This window comes from Artemia franciscana, chromosome 7 (assembly GCF_032884065.1).
Source record: "Artemia franciscana chromosome 7, ASM3288406v1, whole genome shotgun sequence".
NCBI lineage: Eukaryota > Metazoa > Arthropoda > Branchiopoda > Anostraca > Artemiidae > Artemia > Artemia franciscana.
Genome location: NC_088869.1, coordinates 6,917,108 through 6,936,209, shown reverse-complemented (window position 1 = coordinate 6,936,209; position 19,102 = coordinate 6,917,108). Strand labels below are relative to the sequence as shown.

General features: G+C 32.8%; 1 protein-coding gene across 1 annotated transcript in view; it reads right to left on the bottom strand.

Annotated features, from left to right (window-relative positions):
• LOC136028779 (uncharacterized protein C2orf42 homolog) overlaps window positions 1–19,102 on the bottom strand; it is a 54,441-nt gene that overhangs the window by 14,494 nt on the left and 20,845 nt on the right. Inside the window, exons 2-3 of the mRNA XM_065706681.1 lie at window positions 18,202–18,324; window positions 5,580–6,032 (exon numbers count right to left, since the gene is read on the bottom strand). Of these exons, the coding sequence (XP_065562753.1) occupies window positions 5,580–6,032; window positions 18,202–18,324 (576 nt within the window). The remainder of the gene's footprint in view (window positions 1–5,579; window positions 6,033–18,201; window positions 18,325–19,102) is intronic.

Sequence of the window (19,102 nt, the reverse complement as noted above, 5' to 3'; positions counted from 1 at the left end):
CGGAATTGAAATTGGTAGGATTGGCAGGCGATAATCACGAAAATTTGTTCCAGCGTTATGCTGGTTGAGTAGGAGCCAAGGAATCTTTGGAAATAAGGGCTGTTCTAAATATACATTTAGGAACTATATTAAAAATATAAAATACGTTATATTTGTTCAATATTCTTAGAGGAGGCTGCAAATAAACTTTTAAAGAAATAGTTTTGTTCTGTGGATTTTCAAAATGGTGAGATCTGCAGAAATCCTAGGACCTAGTTGAACCACGAGGCCTCCTCTTCATGGTAGATTAAATTTATAAACGATACTGAAAGGGCAGTTGAGTGTCCTCTGAGATCAACCCCATAGAAACCCATAAATACCAACTTTCAAGGGATGCAATTGCAAATGGAGAGATACGTGCTTGTCACACTTTAATTTATGACTTCTCTGTTGCAATATTAGCACCGGATTTGCAATCAACAAGCTTAATCATCCCTGAATGCCCACTCCGGGGAAATATAAACACTATTGTTGAAATAATCATTTACAATATTTTAATTTTGAAATTACAAATTATAATATTAGCCTCATACTTGAAACCGATAAGCGTAATAATAATTAAATACCAGCTTGGGCCCAAGGAACTCGCTTTGGGCTCTTCATTCATATAGATCCGAATTCTTTTTATGACTCTTACTTAAATATATTTACACTTATTGAATTTTGTTCAGTTACATTTAAAATGTGCATTACCGTACTTGTATTAAGCCTCTATTCTAACTGGGTTGTTTGTAAACTTTAGGGTCCTATCCTTTGGCCCGTAAGAATCATGTTATCCCTTGAACTGCATGCTATCCCTTGAACTGCATGGGGACCACTCGACCAGTCAGTTCAAAACTGAAGTGTTGATGTTTTCATCCCATATCCTATGAAGCTACAAAGGCATTTGTAGCTGCAAAAGGTTTTGAAAGGTTGGAGCACTTTCCGAGGGGGGAGGGGGTCAATACTAGAAAAATTACTTTTCAGATTACTATTCAGCTTGTCCATGGCTCCCTCTCTCCTAAGAAAAAAGCTGGGGAAAAAGCAGGTGCACTGAGAAAAATATGCCAGGTATTCTTTAAGCTAGAGTTAGCAAAAAAAAAAAAGTAACACAGTAACAAAAAAAACAGTTTTTTCAACTGAAAGTAAGGATCAACATTAAAATTTAAAACGTACATTACTCTTTACGCTAAAGTTTGACTTTTTGCCTCAATTCTTTAAGGATGAATCCTGAAACACACAAGACTTTTAACTAAAATAAGATTTCTTTTTAAGTCATGAATACTTTAGCGTCAAGAAAGAATTGTTGTTTAATTTCCAATCGTTTTTCAAACAATCCCGAAAAGACAAGCTTCATTCAGTGTAAATCCGTCCCATAGAAAATCCCTCCTCGACAATTCCATACCCGCTGTAACCCAGTAACCCAGGGAAAATTTCTTGCAGACCCAATAACAAATAATATAATGTAAACAACGGGTATTTTCGCATCTTACGGCCCTTTCCCCTCAAAAATACTCTTAACATCCTTTCATTTGAAAAAGACTTTAATTTCTGATCGTTTTTCGAATCATGTCGGATATCCCCCTTTCGTGAAAAAATTTCCCCCAGAAATCCCCTCACATCCAGTAGAAAGTTGCACTCCGAAAAAAAAACATGGAAAATTTCTTCCGCAAAAAATGTCCCCCCCCTCCATGGAAAACCCCTCCAGATAATCCCATCCCCGTAGAAAATTTCCACAGGAACATCTCCATTATTATGTTAAACTCAGTCAGAAAAGACAAATAAAAAGAATTTCATAAAGGAATTCTGGCAAGTTTCCCCAATGTAAAATTTCCCCTTGAAAGCATGTCCTCGAAAACTTTCCCTCCACTCCAAAAAATGTCTGTACCCTTCCTAACAACAAATGTTAGATGTAAACCATGGGTACATTTCGCAACTTGCAGCCATTTTCCCAAGAGTTGAAGAAGGTTATGTAATCTCCAAACAGTTCATTACCAAAGAACTGTTTGATAAGCAAAATTATGTTAAAGATTCAAAGAGAAACCGATATAAAACATGAATTATAAAACTATAGAATATACAAATTATAAAATCTAAATTACAAGAATTACTGAGTACTCTTGCTCTTTGTCAATTCTAAGAAGCGGGTCATTTCTCTGTCATAAGCTTTTAAAAATATCGAACTATGAAAAACTAACAACTGTCAAGAGTTTACCAATGCTATCATGCATACTAATCTAGAGTGGGGGTTGGGATCCCCTGGGATGGATCTAAAAAAAAATTGTGCCTGGAAAATGAAAAACTGTGGCCTAAAAGTTCATTTTTTGCTTGAATCCCTCCCCCCTCAAAAATGGCTGTTTGAATTTATTTACTCTTTCAATTTAACAATTAATATTTTTTATGAAGTTGATGCTTCTAAGAGCTTCTAGAACAGCAATTCATTTTCAATTTTATTTTTTAATTTTTTAATGATAAAAATTCGCTTTCACATATAGCCAAAGACACATCTTAGATATTAGGTCTAAATATCTAGATTTTTGTACATGTTTTATGATTTTTTTTTGGTATAACATACCCTTCCTCTCATAGCCTCTCATCTCATTTCTGATTAGCTTCCGAAAACGTTAGATGTATGCACAATATAGTAGAGGGCATGTAGTGGATCGAGTTATTTTCCTACTTTACCTAAGACCAGCCTGATAAAAACTTAAACATCGGATTTATTACATTGTATCTTAGGTTATGGTATGCAAATACATTTTAAGAGGACTGGTATCAGTTCAGAAGTACTAGACTAATTATAATTGGTCCTGTATGTTAGAGGATCAAGACACCATGAGTCTTGTGCGGTATTGTCAAGAAAATATTAAAAACTGCTTACCGATTAAGATTAACTTATCCTTGAGAACAAACCTCCCAATCAGGGATGTTCAATAAAACCGAACTGCAAATGATGCAACCTATAAAGAGTTATAGGAGAGGAACTTGGTTTAAAACCTCAAAACGAACGGAAATTGTCATGTATGTTAACGGACTGTTACTTGAGGTTCGGAGTCAGATGCTTTCAGAACCTGATCAACGAAATTATGTGACAGTCAAGTCAAATATTAGCTTTGAACTTTTAGTGGTTTTGACTGGCCGTTCTTCGAAATTGTATGGTCCGTACTTCAAAAGTAAACTGCTGAAATACCAAGAAAGGAAACAGAAAAGGTAATCTCATTTGTTGTTTATTTATTAAATAAACACTAAAAATGGGATAATGACAATGCAACATATAATTATGAAATTGGAACATATTACAATTTAGAGGCACTTACGTAGTAGGGGATTTGGCACATTTTTTTTTACGATTTTCTTATCAATTATGTCTTTTTTGTGTTTGCTAGTTTGTCTCGTCTCATGTCATCCCGAAAACAAAATTTGTATGAAAAATAATTATACAAAGACAAAAAAATTATGTTTATTTGATGTGCATATTTTTCAAACAAGCAACCATATTCTGAGGTTTAAAGGTTCTTTAAATTGTATTCTTTGTTTTGCAAACGCCTTAATGCACTACTTACTGAATGGAGTTCAACAACTTTTTGAAAAATAAAAAATCATCCTTCAATTTAGTTAGTTCTTGATGTTTCAGTTAGTTATACTAAACATAACTTTACGTGCTTCGAATCCCCCCACTCCTTCCTCTGGAAAAGACCCTCTAACCCCTGCCTAAATGTGAAGCCTGTATTCAGCTATGCTTTATGTATTTTTTTAAATGTGCGTTCATTTTCATTTTTGAAGCTATATTAAAAAGTTAATTAGCATCCTGGAAAGAGTTTATCAATAAAAATTATTAAAAACTATATTAATGAAAATATTAAAAAGTTAATGAGCATTCCAGGTAGAGGTACAACTAGCAGACAAGGGCAATCACGGAAAGTGGAACCCTTGCGTACAGTATTCATCTGGGTTTATTAAAAGCACTGATCAAAAACTGACAAGAATAGAAGCACAATTTTTATAGGTATTTGTTTAAGTTTAACTGAATTAAACTAGCATTAATAGCACTAAGATTAGAATGTAACTTAAAGGGCTTTGTTACCAACCTTGATAATAATACCTAGTTAGATACATTTAAACCAGGTGCCAACATTTTATTCTTTCTATTAACAAACTAGATCACAATACTTGGTTAGATACAATTAAATCAACCACCAACATATTATTCCTTCTTATTCTTTCTACTAACAATCTTGACGAAAAACTTTTAAATCAGCTGCCGACATATTTTCTTTCTATTAACAACCTTGTTGACAATACCCAGTTTGATATATCTAAATCAGCAGCCAATTTTTTATTCTTTCTATTAACTATATTGATGACAATATCTAGTTAGATACATTTAAATCAGCTTCCGACTTGTTATTCTTTGCATTGACAACCTTGATGACAGTATCTAATTAGATACATTTAAATCAGCTTCCAACTTGTTATTCTTTTTATTGTTAACCTTGATGATAATATCTAGTTAGATACATTTGAATCAGCTTCCAATTTGTTATTCTTTGTATAGACAACCTCGATAACAATATCTAGTGAGATACATTTAAACCAGTTGCCAACATTTTATTCTTTCTGTTAACAACCTTGATGACAATACCTAGTAAGATACCTTTAAATTAGCAGCCAACTTTGTATTCTTTCTATTGACAAGCTTGATGACAATATCTAGTTAGATACATTTAAATAAGCTGCAAACATTTTATTCTTACTACTAACAACCTTAATGACAATACCTAGTTAGATACATTTAAATCAGCTCCCAAGTTGTTACTCTTTGTATTGACAACCTTGATAACAATATCTAGTTAGATACATTTAAATCAGCTTCGAACTTGTTATTCTTCGCTTTGACAACCTTGATGACATTACCTAGTTCGATACATTTAAATCAGCCACCAACTTCTTATTCTTTGTATTGGGAAACGAGATCTCAATGAGGTTTCCTTGTTAAGATTATATTTCTTATCAAAAAACAAAATTAAAATTTCTAGGACAAACTGGGACTTACTTCACCAATAATTTTTTAAGCATAGGCTTTAAGGTAAATGCTCAAAAGAAGCAATTTTGCAGAAATCCTTTAGCTGTAAATTGCACTAAAAGAACAAAGTGCTTATATTGTTGCAATAACAAATCACCGATCCATCCATTCACCGAGCCAGAATTACGATTATACTTAAACTTTTTCTTAGAAAACGATTTAAACTTGCTTAAAACAATAGAAAAATTGTCCTTTTTTCAACGATTTTCAACCAATTTTCGAACTTTTTTCAGTCTAAAAAAGCCTATAGATCTAATTTCAAAAATATAATTCGGTAAATGGATAGAAATGAATCTCAGCTCTGGAATAATATTAAAATTTGTGTCTTTCTTTGGTATATTAAAGCCCTAAATAATCAGAAAAAAAATTCATAGTAAAACTTTCACAGGGGACAAAAACCTTAATTTTGGATCATACTGGTACCCAATCTACTTCTATTTCATTTCACTCCAAATAATCTCAAGATATGAATGCTTACCTTTCGCAGTTTTGCAGCAGTTTCAGGTACCCCATCAAATCTTCCTGGCAGATATTTTAGTAATATTGCTGAATATTCAGACTGAAGTTTTCCATCACTCAGCATGGCCCAGAAACAAGCATATAAATGCTCACAGACAGGGATATGATTTCTATTCGAGTACATGAAACAGTCGCAGATTGCTTTAATTTTTGCTAAATTAAAGTAGCAATGCACAAACCCAAGGGGGACGTCACTCTTGTCACTACACTTCACGACGAAGTGATAACTGTTAACCATTTGCACAACTTCATATGGGATTGAGCTCAGCTCCTTAAGTTCTTCGCCGATATCAGGTGGCGCTTGCAGATGGGAGAAAAAGGACTCCAAGATTTTGAGAGGTTTGGCAGACTTGCAACAGTCCAAAGCAGACTGGATATGTGAACACGGGGAATCATCACAGCCATCTTTGCCCTGCTTAACGAAATATGTTACATGATAAGGATTGGCACTGAACTAATTACGCAAAAATCAATTACGGTAATATATGAAATTCAATCTCCATTTGGCGTTTCCAACAAACCTGTAAACGTACGTTTTCTGGATTCAGTGAGTCTCTACTATTCTATTTTCTGCTTTGCTTCAGAAAGAAACAATGTCTTTTGCTACTAATCTGAAAAAAAGCAATAGTCTCTATTTAGAAACAAAAATGGCATCTCCCTTTCTAGTTTTGCAGAAAGAGCAAAATGGAGATTGAAGAAAAAGAATACATTTCAGCACTACATATAAATCTTACAAGAGAGCAGAAAATTAAAAAAAAAAATGCCATTTCGGATTTTTCAAGCTACTGAATTGTATATAATTCATACATTGAATAAAATTAAATTGCATACAATGCAAATTCTAAATTGTATTATTGTATAATACAGAAACTGTACACGATTTCTTTTCATAAGATTTTTAAAGATATTTTGAAACAATCGATAAAACAAGTGAAGTTTATTTTATTATTAAAAACTTCCTGACTCCATCACAAATGATGATAAGCCTCTAGTCCTAGTAATTACCTCACCTTTTAATGTTAAGGGATTTGCTATACCTTCTCTGAAATGCTTTGAAAGAAGGACTTTCCAGGATTACCTCCACTGGGAGGACACTCCAAGTAGCAACGGATCGCGGGACGGAACTCATTTTCAAGCATACCTTGCAGATTGTACCGTGCAAAAAGTAGTTCTGATTAACTGTATATAGGTAAATTGCAAAGGCTTTGCTCTGCCTGGAACAGCTTTTGAAATTTCCTCTGATAGAGACTGATGCCTGAATTTGTAAAATACCGACATAAACACCACGTCGAAACGATTCTGGATCGCTGCAGGGGTGTGACATCAGAATTACTGAAAATTGCTGCGCGAACTGCTCAAATTTGGATACATTGAAGAGGAGCAGTGTGGTAGTTGGAACAAAGAGAGGATGCACATATTCAATGATTCGTTTGATGCAAATGGTGAAGTGTTAAAGTGAATAATTCCGAGAGGAGACTTTTGCACTTTAAGATGGATTCTAGCTTCCCGAAGCAGGAGGATCTCACTTTGCATAGATGTTCGACCATGTGAGATGTTACGAGAAATATCCTTCAGCAAGGCGTAGTGTATCTGCTCTTCGTATCACCTATCATTTAGAGATCAAAACAGGGGGAGCCATCACGTTTCACGATATCGAAATTAAGATTTCTTCTGTTTTTGATGCATTAAAACTGACGAGCCATGCATCCGTTTACACCACATTTTGGTCCATGTCACCCTGAAGCTCTTTATGGGGTTTGCTGGGATTTTGTTCTTCGCGGGATCTTTGTGTCATCAGCAAAATGGTAAAGTTTTCCCCAAAACTACCCCCTAGGCCGTCTATGAACAAGAGTAAAATAATTGACCCAAAATACTTCCCGGGTACTCCTGACAGCACTGGATGTTCTTTTGAAATGAAACCGCGCAGGACAATATATAATGAATGTTAACGAAGAAAGTCAGAAAACAACTCAAATAGCTGACCATCAACTTCACAGGCTTTAGGCTCAAAAAGAAAGTCTTGATGCCATACACGATCAAATACTTTTATAATATCAAAGGAGAGAAGAAGAGCATTATGCCCCTGAGACGCGACCTCAACCCCCTTTTGGAACCAGATAATAAGACAGTTTGATGTAAACCGTTTTCAACGAAAACCGTACTGTGTGTCAGCAAATAGCTAGAGTGATGTAAGGCACTGTTAATCTTGTTAAATACACTCCCATACGTTCTTTCTACACAGGGCAGGAGGCTGATTGGGTAATAAGATCCTATATTAGCATGATAATCATCTATCTTTTACAAAAGGACATGAGCAGCTTTCTAAGGTTTTTAGAACGATCACACTGCAAGGTATTTACAAAACAGAAAGTCAAGAGGACCAGTGAGTTCAGGAGAACATCTTTGAAGGATGATACTAGAAAACGTGTTAGGTCCTGAAGCTTCGGTGATACCCAGCTGATTGGGCGTTCTAAACCGCTTTTCTTTTTTATGTTTGTACAAGATATTTTCTCATAGATTCTTGACAATTTCTGTTTTTTTTGTACATTTAAGAGCTTCACCTACAGAACCATATCTTTCAGTTACTTGTTCCATAAATTATTGATGAATTTGGCCAACGTAGAGCTTACCACTTGGGTAGAAAACGTTAAACACTCTGCTCCTAAATTACAGCAAGTTTTATCTTTTCAGAATTTAAAATACTACCTAAAGGTCTTAGGTAGAAATTTAGTTTCAACATTATATTTAGATAAAATTCATTGCAAGGATATTAATATATATCAAATATAGCAGCAAAAAAAAAAGAGCTAGACATTTCATAAGAACTTTGGCAGAACATAACTACCTTCCTCAGACTTTCAAGAAAAAGAAGACAAGTTTTGTGAAGCATTCAAAAACAGTCTTTATTACTTTGAGATTTACACCATCTCAATTTAACTTAAAATACTAAAAAAAACATCAACCAGATTACCAATAAACCCAAGAAAAGTTACAAAACACTTGCAGTAGGGTGACTACATACAATTAGCTACTAAAAAAATCATTACTTTTTGAACTAATAAAAAAGAATCACCAAAAGCAAGACAAAAAATAGAAATAAAACAAGGAATTTTCTTTTTAATAGTTATTAGATTGACCTTCGCCCACCCGAAAACTTGTATACGCTATGCTATTGTCGTCTGCAGTAGAGAATTGCTGACAATTTTAGTAAAAGCCAAGCACCGACACTTATATTTATGACTCTTTAATGTGTTTTTATCGTTTGTAATGTAATGTGTAATGTTTTCAAATACAACGAGTAGCGTGTTTGTTAAATAATTACTTTTCTTCACTACCGCTGGAATAGTATCTACTTCAATAGCACCCCTCTTGCTCTAAGAGCTCATATGAAACTTGTGACGAGGTTGGAAGAACCAACAGCCAAGAGCTCATATGGCATGAACTCTAGCAAAATTTTAAGAATCAACAGATTGCTTTAAAGGGAAAATCAGAGGCTTAATGCCGGTCGGGATTCGAAATAAGAGCTCTGAGTCACGAGGTCCTTCTAAATGTCAAAGTTCATTAAGATCCGATCACCCACTCGTAAGTTAAAAATACCTCAATTTTTCTCATTTTTCCTCTCCCTTCAGCCCCTCAGGTGGTCGAATAAGAGAAAACGACTTTATCAAGTCAATTTGTGCAGCTCTCTGACACACCTACCAATTTTCATCGTCCTAGCACGTCCAGAAGCACTAAACTCGCCAAAGCACTGAATCTCACCCCCTAGCTCCCCCAAAGAGAGCGGATCCAGTCCGGTTACATCAATCACGATTCTACTACATTTATAAGCGTTTTCCAAGATTTTCGGTTTCCCCCTCCAACTCCCCCAATCTCAACAGATCTGGTCGGGAACTGATATAAGAGCTCTGAGACATGAGTTCCTTCTAAATATCAAATTTCATTAAGATCCGGTCACCCGTCCTTAAGTTAAAAATACCTCAATTTTTCTAATTTTTTCAAATTAACAACCCACAGCTCTCCCAAAGAGAACAGATCGGCTCCAATTACGTCAATCATGTATCTATAACTTGTAATTATTCTGAAGATTTCCAATTTCACCCTCCAACTCCCCCCAATGTCACTATATCTGGTCGGGATTTAAAATGAGAGTTCTAAAGCACAATATCCTTCTAAATATCAAATTTAATTTCATTAAATCTGATCGCCCGTTGGTAAGTTACAAATACATCATTTTTTTCTAATTTTTCCGAATAGCTCCCCTCCCCAACTCCACCAAAGAGAGTGGATACGGTCTGGTTATGTCAGTCACTTATCTTGGACTTGTGCTTATTCATCCCACCAAGTTTCATCCTGATCTCTTCGCTTTAAGCGTTTTCCGAGATTCCCCCCCCCCCGTGGTACTGGACCCTATCGGAATTTAAAATAAGATATCTGAGTTACGAGGTCCTTCTAAATATTAAATTTCATAAAGATCTGATCATTTCTTCGTAAGTTAAAAATACCTCATTTTTTTAATGTTTTAGAATTGACCCCCCCCCCCAACTCCCCCAAAGAGAGCAGATCCGTTCCAGTTATTTCAATCACGTATCTAGGATTTGCGCTTATTTTTCCCACCAAGGTCCATCCTGATACCTCAACTACAAGTGTTTTCCAAAATTTTAGGTCCCCCCAATGTCACCAGACCCAGTCAAGATTTAAAATAAGAGCTCTGAGACACAACTTCCTTCCAAACATCAAATTTCATTAAGATATAATTACTCCTTCATAAGTTAACCCCCCCAGCTCCCCCAAAGAGAGCGGATCCGTTCCGGTTATGCCAGTCACGTATCTAGGACTTGTGATTATTTTCCCCACTAAGTTTCATCAAGATCCCTCGGCTCTAAGCATTTTCCAAGATTTTAGGTACGCCCCCCCCCCAAACCCCCCCAATGTCACCAGATACGGTCGTGATTTAAAATAAGAGCTCTGAGACACGATATCCTTCGAAATATCAAATTTCAATCAGATCCAATAACTCCTTCATAAGTTAAAAATACCTCATTTTTCTAATTTTTCAGAATTAACCCTCCCCCCAACTCCCCCAAAGAGAGCGGATCCGGTCCAGTTATGTCAATCACGTATCTGGGACTTGTGCTTATTTTTACCACCAAGTTTTTTGTATTTTTACATAATCCCTCTACTCTAAGCGTTTTCCAAGATTTTAGGTTTTTCCACCCCAACTCCCCCCAATGTCACCTAATCCGGTAAGGGTTTCAAATAAGAGCTCAGTGACACGATAAACTTCCCAATATCAAATTTCATAAAGATCCGATCACCTGTTCGTAAGTTAAAAATACCTCCCTTTTTCTAATTTTTCCGATTTAACCGTCCCCCCACCTCCACCCCCCCAGATGATCGCATCGGGGAAACGACAGTTTCTAATTTAATCTGGTCTGGTTCCTGATACGCCTGCCAAACTTCATCGTCCTAGCTTATCTGGAAGTGCCTAAAGTAGCAAAAGCAGGACAGACTGACAGACAGACCAACAGTATTTGCGATCGCTATATGTCACTTGGTTCATACCAAGTGCCATAAAAAACAAAACAGAAAAACACAACCAGTCTCTCATAAACCAATTCTACAAAAATAATATCAATAATAATAATCATAATAAATAAGAGCCCCTACCTAACAAATACCTCTTTAAATTGCTTTTAAACAACCCTGGGTGTTTAGCCATACAAATGCTTTCCTAAATAGAGTTCCATACACCAGGCCTTAAAACCCTGGGAGGGAAGCAAATACTAGTTCTACTCCTATGCAGGACGAAAAAATTAACACTATGACACGTTTTACAGGCCTCATTCGGCCTAGTTAGTAGCCCTCCCAATAATTTGGGAGGGAGACCTCCCAAAGAGGTACATTATAAATTAACTTTTTTTAAATTAATGGCAACACATCAAAAATTACTATAGCGCTAGGTTTGTTTAAAGAGGTACATTATGAATTAACTGTGAATTAAAGAGGTACATTATAAATTAACTTTTTATCAAATTAACGGCAATACAGCAAAAATTACTATAGCGCTAGGTTTGTTTAAAGAGGTACATTATGAATTAACTGTGAATTAAAGAGGTACATTATAAATTAACTTTTTATTAAATTAACGGCAATACAGCAAAAATTACTGTAGCGCTAGGTTTGTTTAAAGAGGTACATTATGAATTAATTGTGAATTAAAGAGGTACATTATAAATTAACTTTTTATTAAATTAACGGCAATACAGCAAAAATTACTATAGCGCTAGGTTTGTTTAAAGGTTTGTTAACGGAAATACAGCAAAAATTAGTATAGCGCTAGGTTTGTTTAAAGAGGTAGATTATAAATTAACTGTGAATTAAAGAGGTTCATTATAAATTAACTTTTTATTAAATTAACGGCAATACAGCAAATATTACTATAGCGCTAGGTTTGTTTAAAGAGGTACATTATGAATTAACTGTGAATTAAAGAGGTACATTATAAATTAACTGTGAATTAAAGAGGTACATTATGAATTAATTTTTTTTAATTAATGGCAACACATCAAAAATTACTATAGCGCTAGGTTTGTTTAAAAAGGTACATTATGAATTAACTGTGAATTAAAGAGGTACATTATAAATTAACTTTTTATTAAATTAACGCCAATACAGCAAAAATTACTATAGCGCTAGGTTTGTTTAAAGAGGTAAATTATAAATTAACTTTGAATTAAAGAGATACATTATAAATTAACTTTTTTTAAATTAATGGCAACACATCAAAAATTACTATAGCGCTAGGTTTGTTTAAAGAGGTACATTATGAATTAACTGTGAATTAAAGAGGTACATTATAAATTAACTGTGAATTAAAGAGGTACATTATGAATTATTTTTTTTAATTAATGGCAACACATCAAAAATTACTATAGCGCTAGGTTTGTTTAAAAAGGTACATTATGAATTAACTGTGAATTAAAGAGGTACATTATAAATTAACTTTTTATTAAATTAACGTCAATACAGCAAAAATTACTATAGCGCTAGGTTTGTTTAAAGAGGTACATTATAAATTAACTTTGAATTAAAGAGGTACATTATAAATTAACTTTTTTTAAATTAATGGCAACACATCAAAAATTACTATAGCGCTAGGTTTGTTTAAAGAGGTACATTATGAATTAACTGTGAATTATAGAGGTATATTATAAATAAACTTTTTATTAAATTAACGGCAATACAGCAAAAATTACTATAACGCTAGGTTTGTTTAAAGAGGTACATTATGAATTAACTGTGAATTAAAGAGGTACATTATAAATTAACTTTTTATTAAATTAACGGCAATACAGCAAAAATTACTGTAGCGCTAGGATTGTTTAAAGAGGTACATTATGAATTAATTGTGAATTAAAGAGGTACATTATAAATTAACTTTTTATTAAATTAACGGCAATACAGCAAAAATTACTACAGCGCTAGGTTTGTTTAAAGAGGTACATTATGAATTAACTGTGAATTAAAGAGGTGCATTATAAATTAACTTTTATTAAATTAATGGCAACACATCAAAAATTACTATAGCGCTAGTTTTGTTTAAAGAGGTACATTATGAATTAATTGTGAATTAAAGAGGTACATTACAAATTAACTTTTGATTAAATTAATGGCAACACATCAAAAATTACTATAGCGCTAGGTTTGTTTAAAGAGGTACATTATGAATTAACTCTGAATAAAAGAGGTTAAATTAACGGCAATACAGCAAAAATTACTATAGCGCTAGGTTTTGTTTAAAGAGGTACATTATGAATTAAGTGTGAATTAAAGAGGTTCATTATAAATTAACTTTTTATTAAATTAACGGCAATACAGCAAATATTACTATAGCGCTAGGTTTGTTTAAAGAGGTACATTATGAATTAACTGTGAATTAAAGAGGTACATTATAAATTAACTTTTTATTAAATTAATGGCAACACATCAAAAATTACTATAGCGCTAGGTTTGTTTAAAGAGGTACATTATGAATTAAGTGTGAATTAAAGAGGTTCATTATAAATTAACTTTTTATTAAATTAACGGCAATACAGCAAAAATTACTATAGCGCTAGGTTTGTTTAAAGAGGTACATTATGAATTAACTGTGAATTAAAGAGGTTCATTATAAATTAACTTTCTATTAAATTAACGGCAATCCAGCAAATATTACTATAGCGCTAGGTTTGTTTAAAGAGGTACATTATGAATTAACTGTGAATTAAAGAGGTACATTACAAATTAACTTTTATTAAATTAATGGCAACACAGCAAAAATTACTATAGCGCTAGTTTTGTTTAAAGAGGTACATTATGAATTAACTCTTTATTAAATTAAAGGCAATACAGCAAAAATTACTATAGCGCTAGGTTTGTTTAAAGAGGTACATTATGAATTAACTTTTTATTAAATTAATGGCAACACATCAAAAATTACTATAGCGCTAGGTTTGTTTAAAGAGGTACATTATGAATTAACTGTGAATTAAAGAGGTTCATTATAAATTAACTTTTTATTAAATTAACGGCAATACAGCAAATATTACTATAGCGCTAGGTTTGTTTAAAGAGGTACATTATGAATTAACAGTGAATTAAAGAGGTTCATTATAAATTGAATTTTTATTAAATTAACGGCAATACAGCAAATATTACTATAGCGCTAGGTTTGTTTAAAGAGGTACATTATGAATTAACTGTGAATTAAAGAGGTACATTATAAATTAGCTTTTTATTAAATTAATGGCAACACATCAAAAATTACTATAGCGCTAGGTTTGTTTAAAGAGGTACATTATGAATTAACTATGAATTAAAGAGGTTAATTATAAATTAACTTTTTATTAAATTAATGGCAATACAGCAAATATTACTATAGCGCTAGGTTTGTTTAAAGAGGTACATTATGAATTAACTGTGAATTAAAGAGGTACATTATAAATTAAGTTTTTATTAAATTAACGGCAATACAGCAAAAATTACTATAGCGCTAGTTTTGTTTAAAGAGGTACATTATGAATTAATTGTGAATTAAAGAGGTACATTATAAATTAACTGTTTATCAAATTAATGGCAACACATCAAAAATTACTATAGCGCTAGGTTTGTTTAAAGAGGTACATTATGAATTAACTGTGAATTAAAGAGGTTCATTATAAATTAACTTTTTATTAAATTAACGGCAATACAGCAAATATTACTATAGCGCTAGGTTTGTTTAAAGAGGTACATTATGAATTAACTGTGAATTAAAGAGGTACATTATAAATTAACTTTTTTTTAAAATAATGGCAACACATCAAAAATTACTAGCGCTAGGTTTTTTTAAAGAGGTACATTATGAATTAACTGTGAATTAAAGAGGTACATTATAAATTAACTTTTTATTAAATTAACGGCAATACAGCAAAAATTACTATAGCGCTAGGTTTGTTTAAAGAGGTACATTATGAATTAACTGTGAATTAAAGAGGTTCATTATAAATTAACTTTTTATTAAATTAACGCAGCAAATATTACTATAGCGCTAGGTTTGTTTAAAGAGGTACATTATGAATTAACTGTGAATTAAAGAGGCACATTATAAATTAACTATTTATTAAATTAACGGCAATACAGCAAAAATTACTATAGCGCTAGGTTTGTTTAAAGAGGTACATTATGAATTAACTGTGAATTAAAGAGGTACATTATAAATTAACGACAATACAGCAAAAATTACTATAGCGCTAGGTTTGTTTAAAGAGGTACATGATGAATTAATTTTGAATTAAAGAGGTACATTATAAATTAACTTTTTATTAAATTAACGGCAATACAGCAAAAATTACTATAGCGCTAGGTTTGTTTAAAGAGGTATATTATGAATTAACTGTGAATTAAAGAGGTACATTACAGATTAACTTTTATTAAATTAATGGCAACACATCAAAAATTACTATAGCGCTAGTTTTGTTTAAAGAGGTACATTATGAATTAATTGTGAATTAAAGAGATACATTACAAATTAACTTTTTATTAAATTAATGGCAACACATCAAAAATTACTATAGCGCTAGGTTTGTTTAAAGAGGTACATTATGAATTAACTCTGAATTAAAGAGGTTCATTATAAATTAACTTTTTATTAAATTAACGGCAATACAGCAAATATTACTATAGCGCTAGGTTTGTTTAAAGAGGTACATTATGAATTAACTGTGAATTAAAGAGGTACATTATAAATTAACTTTTTTTTTTAAATTATTGGCAACACATAAAAAATTACTAGCGCTAGGTTTGTTTAAAGAGGTACATTATGAATTAACTGTGAATTAAAGAGGTACATTATAAATTAACTTTTTATTAAATTAATGGCAACACATCAAAAATTACTATAGCGCTAGTTTTGTTTAAAGAGGTACATTATGAATTAATTGTGAATTAAAGAGGTACATTATAAATTAACTTTTTATTAAATTAATGGCAACACATCAAAAATTACTATAGCGCTAGGTTTGTTTAAAGAGATACATTATGAATTAACTGTGAATTAAACAGGTTCATTATAAATTAACTTTTTATTAAATTAACAGCAATACAGCAAATATTACTATAGCGCTAGGTTTGTTTAAAGAGGTACATTATGAATTAACTGTGAATTAAAGAGGTACATTATAAATTAACTTTTTTTTAAATTAATGGCAACACATCAAAAATTACTAGCGCTATTTTTGTTTAAAGAGGTACATTATGAATTAACTGTGAATTAAAGAGGTACATTATAAATTAACTTTTTATTAAATTAACGGCAATACAGCAAAAATTACTATAGCGCTAGGTTTGTTTAAAGAGGTACATTATGAATTAACTGTGAATTAAAGAGGTTCATTATAAATTAACTTTTTATTAAATTAACGGCAATACAGCAAATATTACTATAGCGCTAGGTTTGTTTAAAGAGGTACATTATGAATTAACTGTGAATTAAAGAGGTACATTATAAATTAACTTTTTTTTTAAATTAATGGCAACACATCAAAAATTACTAGCGCTAGGTTTGTTTAAAGAGGTACATTATGAATTAACTGTGAATTAAAGAGGTACATTATAAATTAACTTTTTATTAAATTAACGGCAATACAGCAAAAATTACTATAGCGCTAGGTTTGTTTAAAGAGGTACATTATGAATTAACTGTGAATTAAAGAGGTACATTATAAATTAACTTTTTATTAAATTAAATATTTTTTTTAAATTAACTTTTATTAAATATTAAATAAGGCGCTAGGTTTGTTTAAAATCTTATAGAGTAAGGTAAGCACACACAAATAGATACACGCCATGCAAGCCAGGCGCGGACAATCCACCAGTGAGTCTCCACATTGGATGGGCGCAGAAGCAGGACTGCCAACTTAATTTTACGTGTGTTCGATTTGTCTGCAGTGTTTATCCTGCATTTTAAAGGTTTTTGATATTAACCAAGCATCTTTTTTGCTAATTAGTAACTTGACTTTGTTACCGCTTATTTTGTTGGCATTCATTATAAGTGATTTTCCAAAATATAAGTTTTTAGACAGCTTAAAAACATGTTAGGCCTGTGTTTTTCAAAAAATTCAGGGAGAGGGCTTTTCCCCTGAAACTATCCCGAGCCCTCAGATATAGACCCTTCTGCCTCTCAATCAAAATACTGAAAATCCACCCCTGAAAAGTTTCATGGTAATAGAATGGCCTATTATCATTACAATAATCTTGAACAATCACAGGACTTCTACAATTCCAAGATTGATAAGTAAAACCTCCAAACTAGTAATTCTGTAACTGTTCTATATTAAGCGCCTACAATATGTTAAAGAAAGCAACAATATTATAAACACCATCTATATATCCTCCAATAAAAGATTCTGCTTTGTTATGAAAAACCTGGACCTGGACTTGGAAAAATCTGGACCTTGAAATTTCTATAGAAAATACTTGACCATAGCATATATCCATATGACGCATATTGCTGAATCAAAGCATGGTGTAAAATCACCAAAATTCTTGAATCTATGAAATTCTTATAATATGACTGTAGGCAGGCCAAATAGGCCCAGACCTAGGGGCGCGTATTGCCAGGGGTGCAATAAATCTGAATTGATATGATTTATCGTCGAAGTGTCAGATGCACCCACCGCCGCGCTGCCTTTTCACATAAAAATGATTTCAAATCAACACATGAATCCCGCGGCCACTATAAACTGTCAGACGTGTCCCAAGGATGGCAGCTCAGAGTTCAACACCACCTCTCTTTCATTACTTTTGGCTCATCAATTGCGATATGTTCAGTACTTCCAATATCCCACATTTTTGAGGATTTCTCCAAAAATCTCGCAAAAACGGAGCACCAAAAATGCTTGGGACTAGGAGTGTAAAAACTTTAAATCCTGCTTTGACTGTAGGCAATCTTTTTTACATCACCATCATTCCAGTGTTTACCTATACCTTATATTACAATATATACTTATACTTAATATTACAAGTTACCAAAGAAGAGATCTTCCTCATATAATGAGGCATACCTGTGTGTTGGTTGGACAATTGACTACATAACAAAGTCCCCAATTTCCTTCAGCTTCAGAAGAGAAAATCTGAACAAAAGATCTAAAATTTAGGCCATTGTTTGGAACATGCACAGAAAAGATCTGAAAATAAACAATGCAGATAATTAAACTTATTTCTTGTTTACTATGATAACTATAAAAACCGAAAACTAATGCAACCAGTAGACTAAGGAAGAGGGGCTATAATCAATTTCGAAGTAGAGTAGCAATGACTGTTCTGCCATGTCCTCTGAGCTGTCATTAACTTTGTTTGCAATCAATCAAAGGTTATTATTGGTTATGATATTACCAGATTTTCACAACAAGACCAACTATTATGTCAATTGGTATCTGAAAGCACAGCATGCAAACATAATCAGCTTGTACAACGACTAGACTATTGCGAAAACTGGCTCAAAGGCCAGAAAAGAAAAACACACTAGCATTGCCTTAGTAAAGAACTATGTGCCACCCTGACATAATTTTCCACATAACCACTTTGTCCAGAAGGCGTGGTTGTAGGAACTTGAGAGGGACTTCATTTGATGAGACACTAAAAATCCTAGTACCTTATTGGAGGAGTAAAAAATATTTGAAGACAGCCAGCCTCTTTTCTTTACCTTTTTTGCCTCCAAGGAACCCCTAAACCTTCAGGATATAGAATTAAAATTAAAAGATATCTATTTTGTTGAAAAAAAATTCTAATAAGCATAAAAAATAAAGAAACAGAACTAGACTTTACAGTCAAAAGCAGCAGTGCTGATTTCTTCCATGGTCCTTCAGGCAGGAAGTGCAATGGGAGGATAGGGTCAGCCATCCTGTGATTTTGCACACTTTCTGTTTACCTTCCTCAAATTTGCACCCATTTAGAGCTGGGTGG